Source organism: Macaca fascicularis, chromosome 9 (assembly GCF_037993035.2).
Source record: "Macaca fascicularis isolate 582-1 chromosome 9, T2T-MFA8v1.1".
Lineage (NCBI taxonomy): Eukaryota > Metazoa > Chordata > Mammalia > Primates > Cercopithecidae > Macaca > Macaca fascicularis.
In genome coordinates this window covers 8641425-8659289 of record NC_088383.1, presented here as the reverse complement: position 1 = coordinate 8659289, position 17865 = coordinate 8641425, and the positions used below count along the sequence as shown (strand labels likewise).

At 42.6% G+C, this 17865-nt stretch overlaps 1 protein-coding gene across 6 annotated transcripts in view; it reads left to right on the top strand.

Annotated features, from left to right (window-relative positions):
- The first annotated feature begins 88 nt into the window (after nucleotides 1-88).
- Nucleotides 89-17865, top strand: part of KIN (Kin17 DNA and RNA binding protein) — a 39483-nt gene continuing 21706 nt past the window's right edge. For 4 of the 6 annotated variants that reach the window (XR_006700779.3, XM_005564598.5, XM_045399532.3 and 1 more), the window contains exons 1-7: nucleotides 89-263; nucleotides 5360-5454; nucleotides 11646-11689; nucleotides 11775-11897; nucleotides 12930-13111; nucleotides 16108-16156; nucleotides 17011-17071. Coding sequence is in view for 5 of the 6 variants with exons in the window: in XM_005564598.5 (XP_005564655.3) it covers nucleotides 150-263; nucleotides 5360-5454; nucleotides 11646-11689; nucleotides 11775-11897; nucleotides 12930-13111; nucleotides 16108-16156; nucleotides 17011-17071 (668 nt within the window). In the remaining variant the exon portion in view is untranslated. The remainder of the gene's footprint in view (nucleotides 264-5359; nucleotides 5455-11645; nucleotides 11690-11774; nucleotides 11898-12929; nucleotides 13112-16107; nucleotides 16157-17010; nucleotides 17072-17865) is intronic. The other 2 variants (XM_074000968.1, XM_074000967.1) reach the window with 1 other exon arrangement.

Here is a 17865-nt window from a genome sequence, read left to right as displayed (position 1 = left end):
AGTCTCGCGAGCGTTGCAACCCAGTCTTCCCAGGCCCCACCTCTTTTCGCCTCTCAGCTGGGATTTGTCCCGCCCACCGCCGCCAGCCAAGTTCCGTTTCCGGCTTGCTGGGCACTAGGGTCCAGAAAGTGACGGCTGCCGTGGTCGCCATGGGGAAGTCGGATTTTCTTACTCCCAAGGCTATCGCCAACAGGATCAAGTCCAAGGGCCTGCAGAAGCTACGCTGGTATTGCCAGATGTGCCAGAAGCAGTGCCGGGACGAGGTGAGTGGGCTCGGAGTGGCCCCGTCTTCCCAGGAGGGTCCCTGGGAATCCAGGATCAGGTCCTGGACGCGGGACTGAGGGCGCGGGGCCGGGGCTCCTGGGATCCGGGTCTTGAGGCTTCTGAGGTCTGCACTGGGCGAGTCAACTACTCAGCGCACTAGAGCCGTCCCTCCCCGCAGCCCGCGGGGCCAGCGGGCAGCCTGTGTTCTGCGACCCCTCATTCCTCCCTAGTTCCGATCCCCACCATCAAAGAAACGACATCAGAAAAGGTTTTGCAGCCCTCACAGGGGCGGGGATACTGCAATACTAGATGCCCGGGCAATGCCAGTAACAGTCATCAGCTCTGACTTGACTTGGCTCTTAAGAGAAACAGGGTGGTTAGGATTCACACCTCTTTTGGGATCAGTTGAAAAAGGAGAGCTAAGCTCTTCCACACAACTCATCTAGCAAGCATTTATTGAGAACCTACACTGTACCGGGCACTGAATAATACTGTGGTTAAGATTATGGATTTATCTGGTTTATGGATATATCAGACTGTCAAAATTTAAAGTCAAGCTGGGCCACTTACCAACCATGTGGTCTTGGTCAAGTTATTTACTTATATTCTCCTTTACTTATCTCTAAAGAGGGAATAATAATTTCACCTACTTGTAGGATTGTCGTTGAGTTTTAAATGAGTGAAGTATATATAGAGTGGCTCAAGGAGTCTGGGCAGATCTTGAAAAGCCTTATATGCTGCACTATGGAATTTACGCTTTTCCCCATTAAAGAGGTGGTTGATGGAATGCTGTGCAGGCTAGCGATGTGATCATAATTTTCTCCGAAGATCGGACTGGATTGGGTAAGGGTGGAAGAACACTGAGGCAATTGGAATAATCTAATCCAGTGTTTCTACAAGTGAAGGAAGAGATATTTTAGGTGGGACTCATACTGACTAACATTGATACAGTTATTCTCTTTAGTTCTATTAATGAATACCTGTATATCCATTATCTAATGTCTTAGTCTGCTTGGACTGCCATATAAAGTGCAATAGATTGGGTGGTTTAAATGACAGAAATTTATTTCTCACAGTTTCGGGGGCTGGGAAGTTCAAGATCAAGGTGCTGGCGTGGTCAGATTCTAGTGAGGGTCCTCTTCTTGGTTTGCAGAAACTGCCTCTATCCTCACAAAGCAGATAGAGCAAGCTCTAGTAGACACTTCTCTTCCTCTTTTTTTTTTTTTTAAGATAGGGTCCCACCCTGTTCATCATGCAGGCTCTACCCTTGTGACCTCATCTAAACCCGGTCACCTCCAAAGGCCCACCTCCTAATGCCATCCCCTTGGGGGTTAGGGTTCAACATATGAACTTTGGGGGGGACGCAAACATGCAGTCAGTAACACCCAGACTTAACACTTTAAGTAATCTTGCCATGTTTAATTTATAAAAAATATTTTAAAGTAAATTACCAATATCAAGATATTTCACCTCTAAATACTTAAATAGACATCTCTAAAATTTCAGGATTCTTTTCTATATAACCACAATATATGTAATCAACATAACAAAATTAATAGAAGTTCCTCTTTATCTAATACACATTCACACTTCCTCAGTTGTCCTCCAACTGCTTCTTGAAATCAAGATTCAATCAAAAGTCATGGACTGTTACAGATTTGGTTATTAGGACCCCCACCCCCCGAGTCTCCCTCATTATCAGCATCCTGCAACAGGCTGTTATATTTGTTACCGTGGATGAAACTACATTGACACATCAGTATCATCCAGAATCCATAGTTTACATTAGGGTTCACTGTTGGTGTTTTATATCCTATGGGTTTTGACAAATGCATAATGATATGTATTCACCATTATAAAATCTCACAAAATAGTTTAACTGCCCAAAAAGTTATCTGTGCTCTGAGTTATTAGGACTTTTAGTTTTCTCCAAATTTAATTCTCTCTATATTCTGAATTTAGAGTATAACCCATTTTCTCTCCACCCCTTTTTCTTTTTTTTTTTTTTTCCAGACAGAGACTTGCCTGTCTCACAGGCTGGAATGCAGTGATGCGATCTCACTCACTGCAGCCTCTGCCCCCCGGGTTCAAGTGATTCTCATGCCTCAGCCTCCCAAGTCGATGGGATTACGGTCACCTGGCACCACGCCTGGCTAATGTTTGTATTTTGGTAGAGGCAAGGTTTTGCCACGTTGGCCAGGCTGGTCTCAAACTCCTGTCCTCAGGTGATTCACCTGCCTCGGCTTCCCAAAGTGCTGGGATTACAGGCGTGAGCCACCGCGCCTAGCCTTCTTTTTCTTGACATTGACTTGTTGAAGAGAGGAGGCCAGGCTATTGTCCTGTAACATCCCATGTGTGTTGACTTGTTTCCTCTGATTGTCTTTTGCCTTCTAACTCGTAGTTTCTGTCAACTGGAAATTATATCTAAAAGCTTTGATTGGGTTAGGTTAAACATTTTGGGGAGAAAGAATACTTTGTAGGTGATCTTGATAGATTAATTTCAGGTTAAACACTTGTGGGGAGGAATATAGTTTTTTTTGTTTTTTGGGTTTTTTTTTTTGTTTTTGTTTTTGTTTTTGAGACAAGGTCTCAATTGGTAGCCCAGGCTGGAGTACAGTGGCACGATCATGGCTCACTGCAACCTTGACCTTCCCAGCTCAAGCAATCCTTCTCCTGCCTCAGCCTTTCAAATAGCTGGGACCACAGGTACATGCCACCCATGCCTAATGAACTTTTTTATTTGTATTGAGATAGGGTCTCACCGTGTTGCCCAGGCTGGTCTCAAGCTCCTGAACTCAAGCAGCCCTCCTGCCTCGGCCTCCCAAAGTGCTGGGATTACAGGCTCAAGCCACCATGCCCAGCCTATAGTATTCGTTATAGGTGATCTTGTATATTTCATATAGCATCACATAAGGAAGCCAATAATGTTTGGTAGTACTTAAATTGAGTAAAGGTGACAGCTTGTAAATAATATTAGAAAGTAATATTTTCCCCCTTATAAGAGCAAGTGAGTATTGGCGCAATGCTTAGAAATCCTGCCTATATATCTAGTTTCCCATTATCCTTTTACTTGTGTGTTTTAGCATCCTTGCCTGAGTCAGTTATTTTATTAGGAGTGTCGAAGAGGTTATTTTTCTAATTTTTTTTAACATTTATGATTGGCTGCCATGCTTTTGTACAAATGAGCTTTTGCTCATCCACTAAGGCTATTTGGTTATCCTTAAACTTATTGTTTTCTTTTTGAGACAGGGTCTTACTCTTGGTCAGACTGGAGTACAGTGGCTCTATCACAGCTCACGGCATCCTCTAACTCCTGGCCTCAAGCAATCCTCCTGCCTCAGCCTCTCAAGTAGCTGGGACTATCGGCACATACCACCCATGCCTGGCTAATTTTTAAAAAATATTTTGTGGAGATGAAGGTCTCGTTGTGTTGCTCAGGTTGGTCTTGAACTCGGAGGCTCACACAATCCTCCTGCCTTGGCCTCCTAAAGTTCTGGGATTACAGGCATGAGCCACTGTGTCTGGCCATCCTTAAATGTTATACTGAGATGCAATTTTTATGGGGAAGGAGTAAAGGATTAATTCTTTTTTGTAATTATCAATTTTCAGAGTAAGGCCCCCGCGGTGTTTCTGTGTCTATTTGTCCTCAGATCTATTCATTGCCCGGAATTCCCTACCTGGGAGGTGGGCTGGGAGAGGGAGATAGGTGACCCCTACGGTTTCGCTTCCCCATCTTCTATCTCCTGATACTGGAAGACTGAAGAGAGTGAAGGTCAGAGCCAGTGTATCCCCCCCATCTACTCCTGGGTTTCTAGGATTTCATAACTTTATCGTTTGTTCACTTTATTTTTTCTTAGTTTATAGAAAGTGATACTTTTTTTTTTAATTTATGAGGCTGATACCAAGTTTCTTTTTAAAATAAATTTAAATAATAACTGTGATTCTTATAGGGCACAGATGAGGCAAAAATTGTAAGAAGTCCATGATCTAAAGATTAGGAAACTATTTGAAGCAAAATCGAGTGTGGAAATCTGGACAGTGTCAGTGAGATTGAACAGAGGGACTGGATATGGGTTATTAAGAAGCTGTATAGACTTCCTATTAAATTGAAGGTAGAAAGAGAAGGGGCCGGGCGCGGTGGTTCACGCCTGTAATCCCAGCACTTTGGGAGGCCGAGGCAGGTGGATCACCTGAGGTCGGGAGTTCAAAACCAGCCTGACCAACATGGAGAAACCCCGTCTCTACTAAAAATACAAAAATTAGCCAGGCATGGTGACGCATGCCTGTAATTCCAGCTACTCGAGAGGCTGAGGCAGGAGAATCACTTGAACCCGGGAGGCAGAGGTTGTGGTGAGCTGAGATCGCGCCGTTGCACTCCAGCCTGGGCAAAAAGAGCGAAACTCCGTCTCAAAAAAAAAAAAAGAGAGGAAGGAATCTAGGATGTTGTCTGGTTTCCTGGCTTGGGTGATTGTGCTTCAGTTAGAGATAGGGAATAGAAGAAAGGCACATTTTTCGTTTCTATTACTAGTGAAGAATGAGGTTCAAATATGAAGGACAGGAGATACTAAGTCAAAACTTGCATGTTTTTTTCCAGTCATTTTAAGAAGGTACAGATGTTTAACAAGGTTAATATAATATGCAGCAATGTCTTTTGGATAATGAGCTGAAGTAGAGGAAAGTGAGCGAAAGTAGTTTCTGTGTTGGAAATTCACTAATGACCCATTTTACTCTTTTAAGCACTTGTCTGACACTTTGTATAAAGTAGGTGCTCAATAAGAATTGGTTAACTTAAGTCTAAAAACTGGAATCTCTCTTCTGTTTCTGTGCCTGGTATGTTTCTTATTAATGTCTGTTTTCTACAGCAGTCTTTTGCTGTCTCTTTGATCGCAAGGATTATTCTTTGATTAGCAGAGTTGAAAGCTCAACTCCATAAAAAATTTTTTTGAAAACCTGATAGAGTAGTTACAGCTAGTGATTTGATTATTTTTTAATTTATCATCAAAGAGCAGACTTTTTGGGTTTTAACTAAATACTTCTATTTAGAGCCCATTTTGATGACCTAAATCAGAATTTATTACTTTTACATTTTTTATAGAATGGCTTTAAGTGTCATTGTATGTCCGAATCTCATCAGAGACAACTATTGCTGGCTTCAGAAAATCCTCAGCAGTTTATGGATTATTTTTCAGAGTAAGTAACTCAAAGAACTCTTTATCTTATAAGCTTTATTCAGTTGAACACTTAATAGATGGTTAATATTTTAAATATTGGAAGTTCTATTATTTCTTATATGTTAACATAACTGTATTCTCTCTATGCTTAGTTTTTATCTTCTCTTGAAAATTAATCATACTCTTAAGACTATTACAAAATTATTTCTCACAACTTAGTTTTTCCTTTCTTCCACTTCAAATATATGAAGCTGTCTTTCATTCTAACACACTTGTGACAAAGAACATAGGTTCTGCGTTCAGACTTCCCAAACTCAAATCCTTCTCCATTTAAAAACTGTATGCCTTTGGATGACCTACTTACGTTTTCCTGTGGTTTATTCTCCTCATCTCTAAAATGGTGCTAAAAAGCCAGGCGAGGTGGCTCACACCTGTAATCCCAGCACTTTGGGAGGCCAAGGCGGATGGATCACAAGGTCAGGAGTTCAAGACCAGTGTGGCCAAGATGATGAAACCCCATCTCTACTAAAAATACAAAAATTAGCCTGACGTGGTGGTGGACGCCTGTAATCCCAGCTACTCAGGAGGCTGCGGCAGGAGAATTGCTTGAACCCGGGAGGCAGAGATTGCAGTGAGCTGAGATTGCACCACTGCGCTCCAGCCTGGGCGACACAGCAAGGCTCCGTCTCAAAAAAAAAAAAAAAAAATTGGCACTAAAAATAGCAGCCTCTTCTAAGTATTGCTGATCCTTCATAGAGTTTATATGAAGGTCAATGAATTAATATTTTATGAGTGCTTAGAAGAGTGCCTATATTCAATTCAGATTAGCTGTTTTTACAATTACCATTGATAACCATCTCTTTGCTTGTTACCATCTCTTTCTTTCCAAACTTCTAGACATTTTGGTCCTAGGACCCCATTATACTTATAAAAAATATTGAAGACCCCAAGAACTTCTGTTTATGTGGGTTATATGTATCAACACATAGAAATCAAAACAAGTTTTTTTAAAAAAATTGGTTTATAAATTATTGAGACAGAGTTTCACTCTTATTGCCCAGGCTGGAGTGCAGTGGCATGATCTTGGCTCACTGCAACCTCTGCCTCCTGGGTTCAAGCGATTCTCCTGCCTCGGCCTCCCAAGTAGCTGTAGCTGGGATTACAGGCATGCACCACCATGCCCGGCTAATTTTTTATTTATTTATTTTTTTTATTTAGTTTTTTTTTTGAGACGGAGTCTCGCTCTGCCGCCCAGGCTGGAGTGCAGTGGCCGGATCTCAGCTCACTGCAGGCTCCGCCTCCCGGGTTCACGCAATTCTCCTGCCTTAGCCTCCCCAGTAGCTGGGACTACAGGCGCCCCGCCACCTCGCCTGGCTAGTTTTTTGTATTTTTTAGTAGAGACGGGGTTTCACCGTGTCAGCCAGGATGGTCTCGATCTCCTGACCTCGTGATCCGCCCGCCTCAGCCTCCCAAAGTGCTGGGATTACAGGCTTGAGCCACCGCGCCCGGCCAATTTTTTATATTTTTAAGAGAGAAAGGGTTTCGGCATGTTGGCCATGTTGGTCTTGAACTCCTGACCTCAGGTGATCCACCCGCCTCAGCATCCCAAAGTGCTGGGATTACAGGCGTGAGCCACCGTGCCCAGCCATAAATTAATTTTTAAAAATAATACACTTATGTGTTAAAGTTAATAATGTTTTTAATGAAAAACAAGTACATCTTCTAAATTTTAAAACATGCATTGTTTTACATCTTTGCAAATCTCTTCAATGTCTCACCTAATAGAGGCCAGTTGAATTCTTGAATCTCCGTCTGCATTTAGTCTGTTGGGAAATGTTTTGATTGAAGCACAGAAAGAAAATCCAGCCCTTGAGTTCACAGTCTAGTAAGGAAGAAAGAAAAATCCAGCCTTTACATAGATATGTAGTTGGAAGCAGGGGGAGTATTTTAATAATATTTTCAGATAATTTTCTTCCTTGATACTACATCAGAACACAATGCATGGCAGTGTCTTAAAGATTAGTTCCAGTGGGGACTCTGAAACCAGGTCAGTGAACCTTTTGTACTCTGTTACATTAAAATCCATGGGTTGTCTTTGATTTTGAGTGACTCTTATACCCCATGCATGATTTTGTAACATGCACTGGTCATTTTAAAACTTATCATTTCACTAACTTTCATAGATCTTCCCAATGGTGACAGATTTTGTCAAACAGTGTCATAAAATCATTCATTAATGTCAACACTGAAGTCATCAGAAACATCTTTAAAAGTATTGGGAATTATGTCAGCCTCACAGTGGCAGATACTAGTTTGAGAGTTCAGATTTTATCATTGGCAACAAATACTGTCAGTTGTTTCCTTTAATGTGACAGACACACTTTATTTTTTAGAAACTGTTTGCCAAATACTCAATTTGGAATAATGGTAGTGTATATATCAGGTATTATTTCAAATAAAAATGTTGTTCCATGAAAAAGACATTTCAGCTCACAGCTCACCATGTGCTTTTCTCAGGCCAGCTGTTGTTCAGCAGCAGAAGTGGTTCATTCATAAATTTCATTTCCTGACACACAGCGTTAGACGTGAACTGGAGGGCTGACATTTGATACAGTCCTAATTCTGACTGCAAGTGTATGATGGTAAAGAACGCTTTGACCGCTAGCGTGGTTTGGGCTCACTGCTTGCTGCCTTGACTTTGCTAAGCTGCCAGCGAGCTTTCCCTCCATGGCTTTTATACCATCAGTGCAGATAACACGGTGACAGAGGCGACAGTTGTTTATCTGTGAACCACCTCAAACCATCTCGAGTGGCATGTGGTGCATGTGCTGTGCTGGAAAGCACCGTTTTGGCAAGAGCCAGCTCCACCCAGTGCCCTCCTCTCCACTCCTGTTCACTCCCCGGTCCCCTGGAGACTGACTTCCACCCCTTCGGGGCCTGAAGAGTCCCTCACGCCTTTTCCATCTTCATCATCCTTGATCTTTCTTCTTACCTCTTCACTGACACCCCTGTCTTTCATTCTTTCATAGTTTTCCTGCTCCTACTCCCACTGTGCATCTTTCTTCATCAACCCCGTTCCTCTCTAGCTCCTCATACAGGAAAGTTCTTCCAGATGCCCACGTCACTCCTTCTCACCCCACTGCACACGGTCTCCTGGAGTCCCGTTATTCTTTTAACTGTTACCTTTCTGTCCGAATGATTCCGAAATCTTGATGTTTATTCCTAACATCTGCTTTTGAGTTACAGATTTTTTTTCCCTTCCTGGGTGATCTAATCTGTTTCTGAAGGCTGTGTCAAAGTTAACGTTTCTGAAGTTGAACTCAGTATTCTCTCCACACAACTTTCTTTCTTTTTTTTTTTTTTGTTTGAGGGGCAGGGAGAGGGGGGATGGAGTCTCACTCTGTCACCCAGGCTGGAGTGCAGTGGCACAATCTCGGCTCACCACAACCTCCGCCTCCCAGTTTAAGCGGTTCTCTTGCCTCAGCCTCCTGAGTAGCTGAGATTACAGGCACGTGCCACTGCACCTAGCTAATTTTTGTATTTTTAGTAGAGAAGGGGTTTCACCATGTTGGTCAGGCTGATCTTGAACTCCTGACCTTGTGATCCACCCGCCTCAGCCTCCCAAAGTGCTGGGCTAAGCACCTGTCTTTTGTTTTACTAAGACAGGGTCTCTGTGCCCAGGCTGGAGCATGGTGGCACAATCATAGCTCACTGCAGCCTCTATCTCTCTGGCTTAAGTGATCCTCTCACCTCAACCACTCAAGTAGCTGGGACTACAGGCCTGGCTACTTTTTTTTTGTTTAGCAGAAATCAGGCCTCACCACTGTTGCCCTGGCTGGTCTTGAACTCCTAGGCTCAAGCGATCTTCCCTCCTCAGCCTCCCAAAGTGCTGGGATTACAAGTGTCAGCCACCTCACCCAGCCAAACCTACTTCTTCTTCTGTGCTGGCGAATAGCCATCTCCCACCCTCCTCAGCTGTAAACCACAAGTCCTCTTGGAATTTCCATTTGTCAGTTGTCCTGCACAACGTCCTTTATACTATGTCCTTTCCATTCTCACTGGCCTAGCAGTAGTTCTCTGCATCTCTCACCTGAAGTATTTTAGTGAGGTTCTCACTGGTCGCCCAGCCTGCAGCTTCAGCCCCTTCTGTACGTGTTTTATACCAGTGATTCACAAACTGCTGAGTGCATCAGAGTCACCCGACTTCTGAGGCAGTCAGTCTGGGGCAGGGCTGGGGTCTTTTAGTTTCTGTCAAGTTCTCAGCGGCTGATGCTGCTGGTCTAGAGGCCACAATTTGAGAATTATTGTTCTTTGCTGTCTACCAGATTTTAACACATTTCTCCAAAGTTTTAAAAATATATTTAAAAATTTTTAATACTATATATATGTGTGTATGTATATATATATATACGTGTGTGTGTGTATATATATGTGTGTATGTATATATATACGTGTGTGTATATATATATTTATATATATATTTTTTTGAGACAGAGTCTCACTCTGTCCCCTAGGCTGGAGTACAATGTCATGATCTCCGCTCACTGCAACCTCCGCCTCCCAGGTTCACATGATTCTCCTGCCTCAGCCTCCCGAGTAGCTGTGACTACAGGCACCCGCCACCACACCCGGCTAATTTTTTGTATTTTTAGTAGAAATGGGGTTTCACCGTGTTAGCCAGGATGGTCTCGATCTCCTGACCTCCTCGTGATCCGCCCACCTCAGCCTCCCAAAGTGCTGGGATTACAGGCATGAGCCAACGTGTTGAGCCTTTTTTTTTTTTTTTTTAAGACAGGGTCTTGTTCTGTGGCATAGTCATGGCTTACTACAGCCTTGACCTCCTGGGCTCAGGCAATCCTCCTGCTTCATCCTGCCATGTAGCTGGGAACATAGATGCACGCCACCACACCTGGCTAATTTTTAAATTTTTTTTGTTTAGAGATAGTGTCTCACTTTGTTGCCCAGGCTGGTCTCAAACTCCTGGGCTCAAGTGATCCTCCTGTCTCAACCTCCCAAAGTCCTGGGATTACAGGTATGAGCCATCGCACCCGGCCCAAACAAAATTATTTAATGCTTTTCTATTGACTGCACAAAACTCAGCCTCTTTCGCGTGACATTCAAGGTACTTCAAAAATTAGCCAAACCTTATTTTGGTTTTCCAGCCACATCATCTCCCTTATTCTACTATACCCTCCCTCTCACTCTGATTTTTATCAGCCATAAATTTTAGTCAAATTAAGCCATTTCTCAGATATGTGAGGCTTTCATGTTTCTTTGCCAGCTGGAAAGAACTTTCTCTTGCAGTTCACCTCTAGGGTTCTACTTATCCTTCACCGCCCACAATAAAATCACCTCTGGGCGTCTCCTGTGACTCTTTCAATGATATTTTGTTACGTTTCTTTTTCATTATGATTGGTTCTGCTAGATTGTAACCTCCTTGAAAGTTAAGATTTATGTCTTATTCACCTAGGTTTATCTAGCACTTACTACAGTGTACCCAGCTCAGAGCCACATATTAAGTGCCAATTTCAAGTGGAATCAGGGCAGTTTTGTTATCATAGATAGACTGGGGTCATTATGCCACCATCAGTGGCACTAACAGACTTCATGAAGGAACCATTCCGAAGGTACGTGGTAACTTTTTCTATGACTGCTTTACCAAGACAAAACATTTCAACTCCAAACTGTCTTTTAACTTAATCCTTAAAAGCTGTAATCTTTTGGAGTTCTTTCCTTGATCAGTTTTTAAAGGTTCATAGCCATATTCATGTAGATGTTTCATATATCGTTTGGGCATTAAAACTATACTGGCTGGATGTAGTGGCTCATGCCTGTAATCCCAGCAACTTGGGAGGCTGAGGCAGGTGGATCACCTGAGGCCAGGAGTTTGAGACCAGCCTGTCCAACATGGTGAAACCCCATCTCTACTAAAAAATTAAAAAAAAAAAATTAGCCGGGCGTGATGGTAGACCACTGTAATCCCAGATATTTGGGAGGCTGAGGCAAGAGAAATCACTTGAACCTGGGAAGTGGAGGTTGCAGTGAGCTGAGATCATGATTGTGCCATTGCACTCCAGCTTGGGTGACAAGAACGAGACTCCATCTCCAAGAAAACAAAAACAAAAAACTATACTACTGCTTAAATTTCAGAAAGATTATGCTTTATGTTTGTAGAAATTACCTTAATGCTTTCCTTTCTTTCTTTATTAGGGAATTCCGAAATGACTTTTTAGAACTTCTCAGGAGACGCTTTGGTAAATATTTTAAGTATTGTGCAAATAATAACTTTATAAATCGCATAATCTTCTGAGGATCATCAGTGTCGTATTTTGTTCTCAGGCACTAAAAGGGTCCACAACAACATTGTCTACAATGAGTACATCAGCCACCGAGAGCACATCCATATGAATGCAACTCAGTGGGAAACTCTGACCGATTTTACTAAGTGGCTGGGCAGAGAAGGTAAGAATGAGATTTCAAAGTTGCTTTTTCTTTCCCATTTCTAATCTTTGTAGGATGAGATGTTTGGGATAAGAAAAGAAAAAAAATTGGGTCAATGTTTTGCTTATTCATCATGTTACTTGATTCCATTTTGGGAGCATAATTTCTGCCTTAAGTTAATAGAACATCATATAACCATTGGATATTAAATACTTAGATAGAATTGAATAAACACTATGCAAGATAATACAGTTGTCTCTCGGTATCCATCGGGGATTGGGTCCAGGACCCCTTGCTGATAACCAGAATTCACAGATACTCAAGTCCCTTATATAAAATAAAATGATATAGTACTTGCGTATAACCTATATACATCCTCCCTCGTACTTTAAATCATCTCTAGATTTCTTGCAGTATTTAATACAATGTAAATAGTTTTTATACTCTATTGTTAGGGAAAAATGAGAAGGAAAAAATGTCTGTGCATGTTCAGTACAGATGCAACCATTCGTTTTTCTTTTTTTGAATATTTCTCACCCACAGTTGGTTGAATCCATATATAGTATCTAAATTTCATTAAATATAAATATGGAAAATCCCATTTGCTGCATGAATTTGTGTATTTGCATGTATTTTAGTATATTTGGTGTTCTGTTTTGTTTTTGAGACTTGAGTCTCACTCTGTTGCCCAAGCTGGAGTGCAGTGGCGCGATCTCAGCTCACTGCAATCTCCACCTCCCAGGTTCAAGCTATTCTCCTGCCTCAACCTCCTGAGTAGCTGGGATTACAGGTGTGTGCCACCATGCCCAGCTAATTTTTGTATTTTTAGTAGAGACGGGGTTTCACCATGTTGGCCAGGCTGGTCTTGAGTTCCTGACCTCAAGTGATCCATCTGTGTCAGCCTCCTAAAGTGCTGAGATTACATGTGTAAGCCACAGTGCTCGGCCTGATTTGAGTGTATTTGAATGAATAAATATGCAGCGATGAAACACATTCATATTTATGTTTTGCTTTGATTGTATGCTAATTTATAGTGGCGGCTGTTTTTTTAAGGCTTGTGCAAAGTGGATGAGACACCAAAGGGCTGGTATATTCAGTACATAGACAGGGACCCAGAAACTATTCGCCGGCAACTGGAACTGGAGAAAAAGAAAAAGCAGGACCTTGATGATGAAGAAAAAACTGCCAAATTTATTGAAGAACAAGTGAGAAGAGGCCTGGAAGGGAAGGAACAGGTGGGCAAGCAATATCATCCTGAGAAGCAATGTCCAAAGGTCTAAAGAAGCACAATGGCTTGGTTTTTTGTTTTTTTTGTTTTTTGAGACGGAGTCTTGCTCTGTTACCCGGGCTGGAGTGCAGTGGCACAATCTCAGCTCACTGCAACCTCTGCCTCCCGGGTTCAAGCAATTCCCCTGCCTCAGCCTCCTGAGTAGCTGGGACTATAGGCGCCGCCACCATGCCCAGTTAATTTTTATATTTTTAGTAGAGACAGGGTTTCACCATCTTGGTCAGGCTGGTCTCCAACTCCTGACCTCAGGTGATCTGCCCGCCTCAGCCTCCCAAAGTGACAGGATTACAGACATGAGCCACCACACCCAGCCAGCTTGTGTTTTTTCAGCATTGAATCAAGTTTCTGTGTGCACTGTTCCTTAACTAAGAGGAGAACCAGCCTGGTGTCAAGAGCACATTTGACTTACTAACTTCATAATCTTGTATAATTACGTAGTCTCTCCAAACCTCAATTTCCTTATATCTCAATAGAGACGCTACCTAATGGGAAGACATATACACAGATCATTTCAACTGATTATAATTAATTCAGTACTGGAGGTAAACGCAGCGTGTGGAAACATAGAGAAGCAATGTTTACTCTGGCCTGGGGACGATAGGGTATTTGAGGGTGGATACAACCTCAGTGCCCAGGAGTCTTGAAGAATCAGTGGGTGCAAGCCAGATGAATGGGGAGGGAAGGAGCTGAGGTGTTAGAATAACTAGGTTGAGGCATTTATTTCAACATATATTTGTCAGCGCCTCCACTGTGCCAGGATTCTTATAGGTGCAGGGAATACTCAGTGAACAAAAGGTACAAAAAACTCTCTCCTGTGGCTTACTTTTGTTTTTTTTTTTTTTGAGACGGAGTCTCACTCTGTCACCCAGGCTGGAGTGCGGTGGCGCAATTTCAGCTCACTGCAACCCCCGCCTTGTGGGTTCAAGTGATTCTTGTGTCTCAGCCTCCCAAGTAGCTGGGACGACAGGCATAAACCACCACGCTGGGCTAATTTTTTGCATTTTTAATAGAGACGGGGTTTCGCCACGTTCGCCAGGTTGGTCTCAAACTCCTGACCTCAGGTGATCCCCCCCTCCTCAGCCTCCCAAAATGCTGAGATTACTGGCATGAGCCACCACGCCCAGCCTTCTGTGGCTTATATTCTGACACTTGTGTGTGAGCAGGCAAATATAGCCTGGTGTGTATGTGAAACTGAGTGGTTTTTGAACTGTTTATTGAGCTCTAACATACATTGATTAAAGTGTATGAGGTGCATTAATCTTATGTGTACAGTTCACTGAACTCTTACAAATATATGTGTGTAGAAAGAGTGACAGATAACGTGTGGAACCACCACCCAGATAAAGATATAGGACTTTTCTAGTATCCCAGAGGGTTTCCTCATGCTCATTGCCGATTAATACCCCATCTCCCAGAAGTAACCATTGTTCCAATATACCACTATTGATTATTCATTAGTTTAGTCTGTTCTTGAACAGACTTTAAAAAAAAAAAAAGTTTTTGCTTTTCCTAAAGTTTATTGCCTTATATTTTTGTTATTTCCTGTTTAAGTTGTAATAGAAATAAGAATATAGGTAAACCTCTGCCGTTTGGTACAGAAAAGCTACTTTTTGGTATTTAGAATAATTCTCAATTGGATAATATTTGCAAAGGATGTAAGTTCTAATTTTTTTTGAGAGACTGTGTCTCTCTGTCACCAGACTGGAATGCAGTGGCGTGATTACAGCTCACTGCACCCTTGACCTCTGGTGCTCAAGTGAACCTGTTGCTTCATATGAGTAACTGGGACTATAGACATGCACCACCATGCCTGGCTAATTTTTTTTTTTTGTAGAGATGGGGGTTCTTGCTATGTTATCCAGGCTGGCCTCCAACTCCTGGCCTCAAGCATTCCTCCTGCCTGAGCTTGGCCTGCCAAGGTGCTGGGATTACAGGCATGAGCCACCATGCCCAGCCAAAGCATGTAATTTCTTTTGTTTTTTGTTTTTTGATTTTTTTTTGAGACAGCATCTTGCTCTGTCACCCAGGCTGGAGAGTGCAGCGGCACGATCTCGGCTCACTGCAACCTCCACCTCCCAGGTTCAAGCGATTCTCCTGCCTCAGACTCCCAAGTAGCTGGGATTACAGGCGCCCGCCACCACACCCGGCTAATTATTTTTAGTAGAGACGGGGTTTCACCAAGTTGGCCAGGCTCATCTCACTCTTTCGCCCAGTCTGGAGTGAAGTGGCGCGATCTCAGCTCACTGCAACACTCACCCCCTGGGTTCAGGCGATTCTCCTGGCTCAGCCTCCTGAGTAGCTGGCATTACAAGCGCCCGCCATCATACCCGGCTAAATTTTTGTATTTTTAGTAGAGACAGAGTTTCACCATGTTGGCCAGGCTCGTCTCGAATGTCTGACCTCAGTTGATCCACCTGCCTTGGCCTCCCAAAGTGTTAGGATTACAGGCGTGAGCCACCGTACTGGGCCAAAAACATGTAATTTCTTTTTCTTTTCTTTTCTTTTTTTTTTTTGAGACAGAGTCTCATTCTGTTGCCCAGGCTGGAGTGCAGTGGCACAATCTTGGCTCACTGCAACCTCCGCCTCCTGGGTTCACGTGATTCTCCTGCCTCAGCCTCCTGAGTAGCTGGGATTACAGGTGCACACCACCATGCCCAGCTAATTTTTTGTGTATTTTTAGTAGAGACAGGGTTTCACTACGTTGGCCAGACTGGTCTCAAACTCCTGACCTCGTGATCTGCCCACCTCAGCTTCCCAAAGTGCTGGGATTACAGGCATGAGCCACCACATCTGGCCAAAAGCATGTAATTTCTTCATTAGGATCTTAATCACTTGCGTGTTAGAGCTGCCTGGCAACACAGGTAGCAAGTCATAATTTAGGCCTATTGAATGGTGATAGTAAATGCACTGTACACCAAAACCTTAAAACTTTCTTTTTTTTAGGAGGCCCCTACTTTTACGGAATTAAGCAGAGAAAATGATGAAGAGAAAGGTAGTTTTATTTTTTCTTTTCTTTCTTTTTTTAAACATAGATGCTTTTATATTGGTTTTGTCAAAAATGCAACTTGTCAACATATCTGGGAGTAAGACATCCAATCTGTCTGAGTTACATTATTCTTATTGATTTAATGAAAAGATAATACTAATGAATTAATTAGATAGGCTAACTGAAGCTGCAAGTAACAAAATTGACTACAGTTAGCTTAAACAATAAGGAAATATCTTGCCATAATAAGAATCTCAGAGGTAAGGTTCTGCATGCTGTATGGACACAAGGTAGCTGCCAACACGCCAGCCATCACATGCAGACTCTGCATTGTCGTGAGGGTGGCAGAGAGCATCTCTGGATGCTCTTCTAGAATCCTGTTAGGAGCAAGGATACTTTTCCAAGAAAACACTCCTCCCTTCAATAGATTTCCTTTCAGATGTCATTGGCCAGAACTGTGTCACACGTCCACCCAAAAAGCAGTCACTGGGATTATGTTGATTGGTATAGACAATCAGAATTTACCCCAGAGATGAAAATGGTGTTATGTCCCCCGAGCCACAGGCAAGAGGTATGGAGACCTAAACAGAATTGGAGTACTGTTCCCCAGGGGAAATGGGGATAGAGCAGGGAAGTGCCTGTGTGGTCTGCCACGGTGACATGGCGTGCAAGGTTCCTCCTGTTCTATGATTGTCAGTCTGGGACGTTTTACAGGAATATGTGGTCTCCGCATAGGAACATTTTAGCTCTCGTTTATTGAAAATGTCCCTGAGATCCTCTGTGAACACTTTGTAGTATCTGAGAAGTTTTATTATGATTTTCCTGAAATGTACATGTGGAATAACATTTTTTTCTTCTAGTCACGTTTAATTTGAGTAAAGGAGCATGCAGTTCATCTGGAGCAACGTCTTCCAAGTCAAGGTGAGCTGCATCATTCATGGATATCTTAACACTTTAGGATTTTTGTGAAATATTGGTTACTGCATTTTAAAGTATTGTGAATCTTTTTTTTCTAATTGTAGTTGTAGTTTTCACCTTTTTTTGGTTTTTGTTGGTTGCACTGTTTTCCTGTCAATTGTTCTTTTTTTTTTTTTTTTTTTAAGAGATAGGGTCTTGCTATGTTGCCCAGGCTGGCCTTGAACTCCTGGGCTCAAGGTGATCTTCCTGCCTCAGCCTCCCAGGTATCAATAGCTGGGATTACAGTCACACCCTACTGTGCCCAGCTAGCAACTGTTCTTTTCCTATTTGCCTGTGATCAGATGATTCTGTTTTGTGAGGAAAGCCTCATTTTGATTATATGTTTCACATGAATAAACTTGCTTCTCCATGAATCCTTCTCCATTTAACAGTTCCTTGTTTGCTATATAAAACTGTTTATTTTCCTGTCTTAGCCCACTTGCCACAGTTTAAATGTTAGCTGGGTATGCATTTTTCTTTCGCTTGCTGCACTGTGAGTTTTCTGAGAATAGAGATTATCAACCTTTCTCCTTAGCCTCCAGTACAGTGTAAATATACCAGGAAACACTCAGTAATCATTACCTGCCCTTCTAGATGGTCTAGCACAGGGTAGGGGTCAGCAAACTTTTTCTGTAAAGAGACGCACAGTAAATATTTTAGGCTTTTTTGGCCAGATGTCTTTGTCACAATAACTGAACTCTGCTGTCGTAGTGAGAAAGCAGCCGTGGACAGCGCATGAAGGAACTGAGCATGGCTGG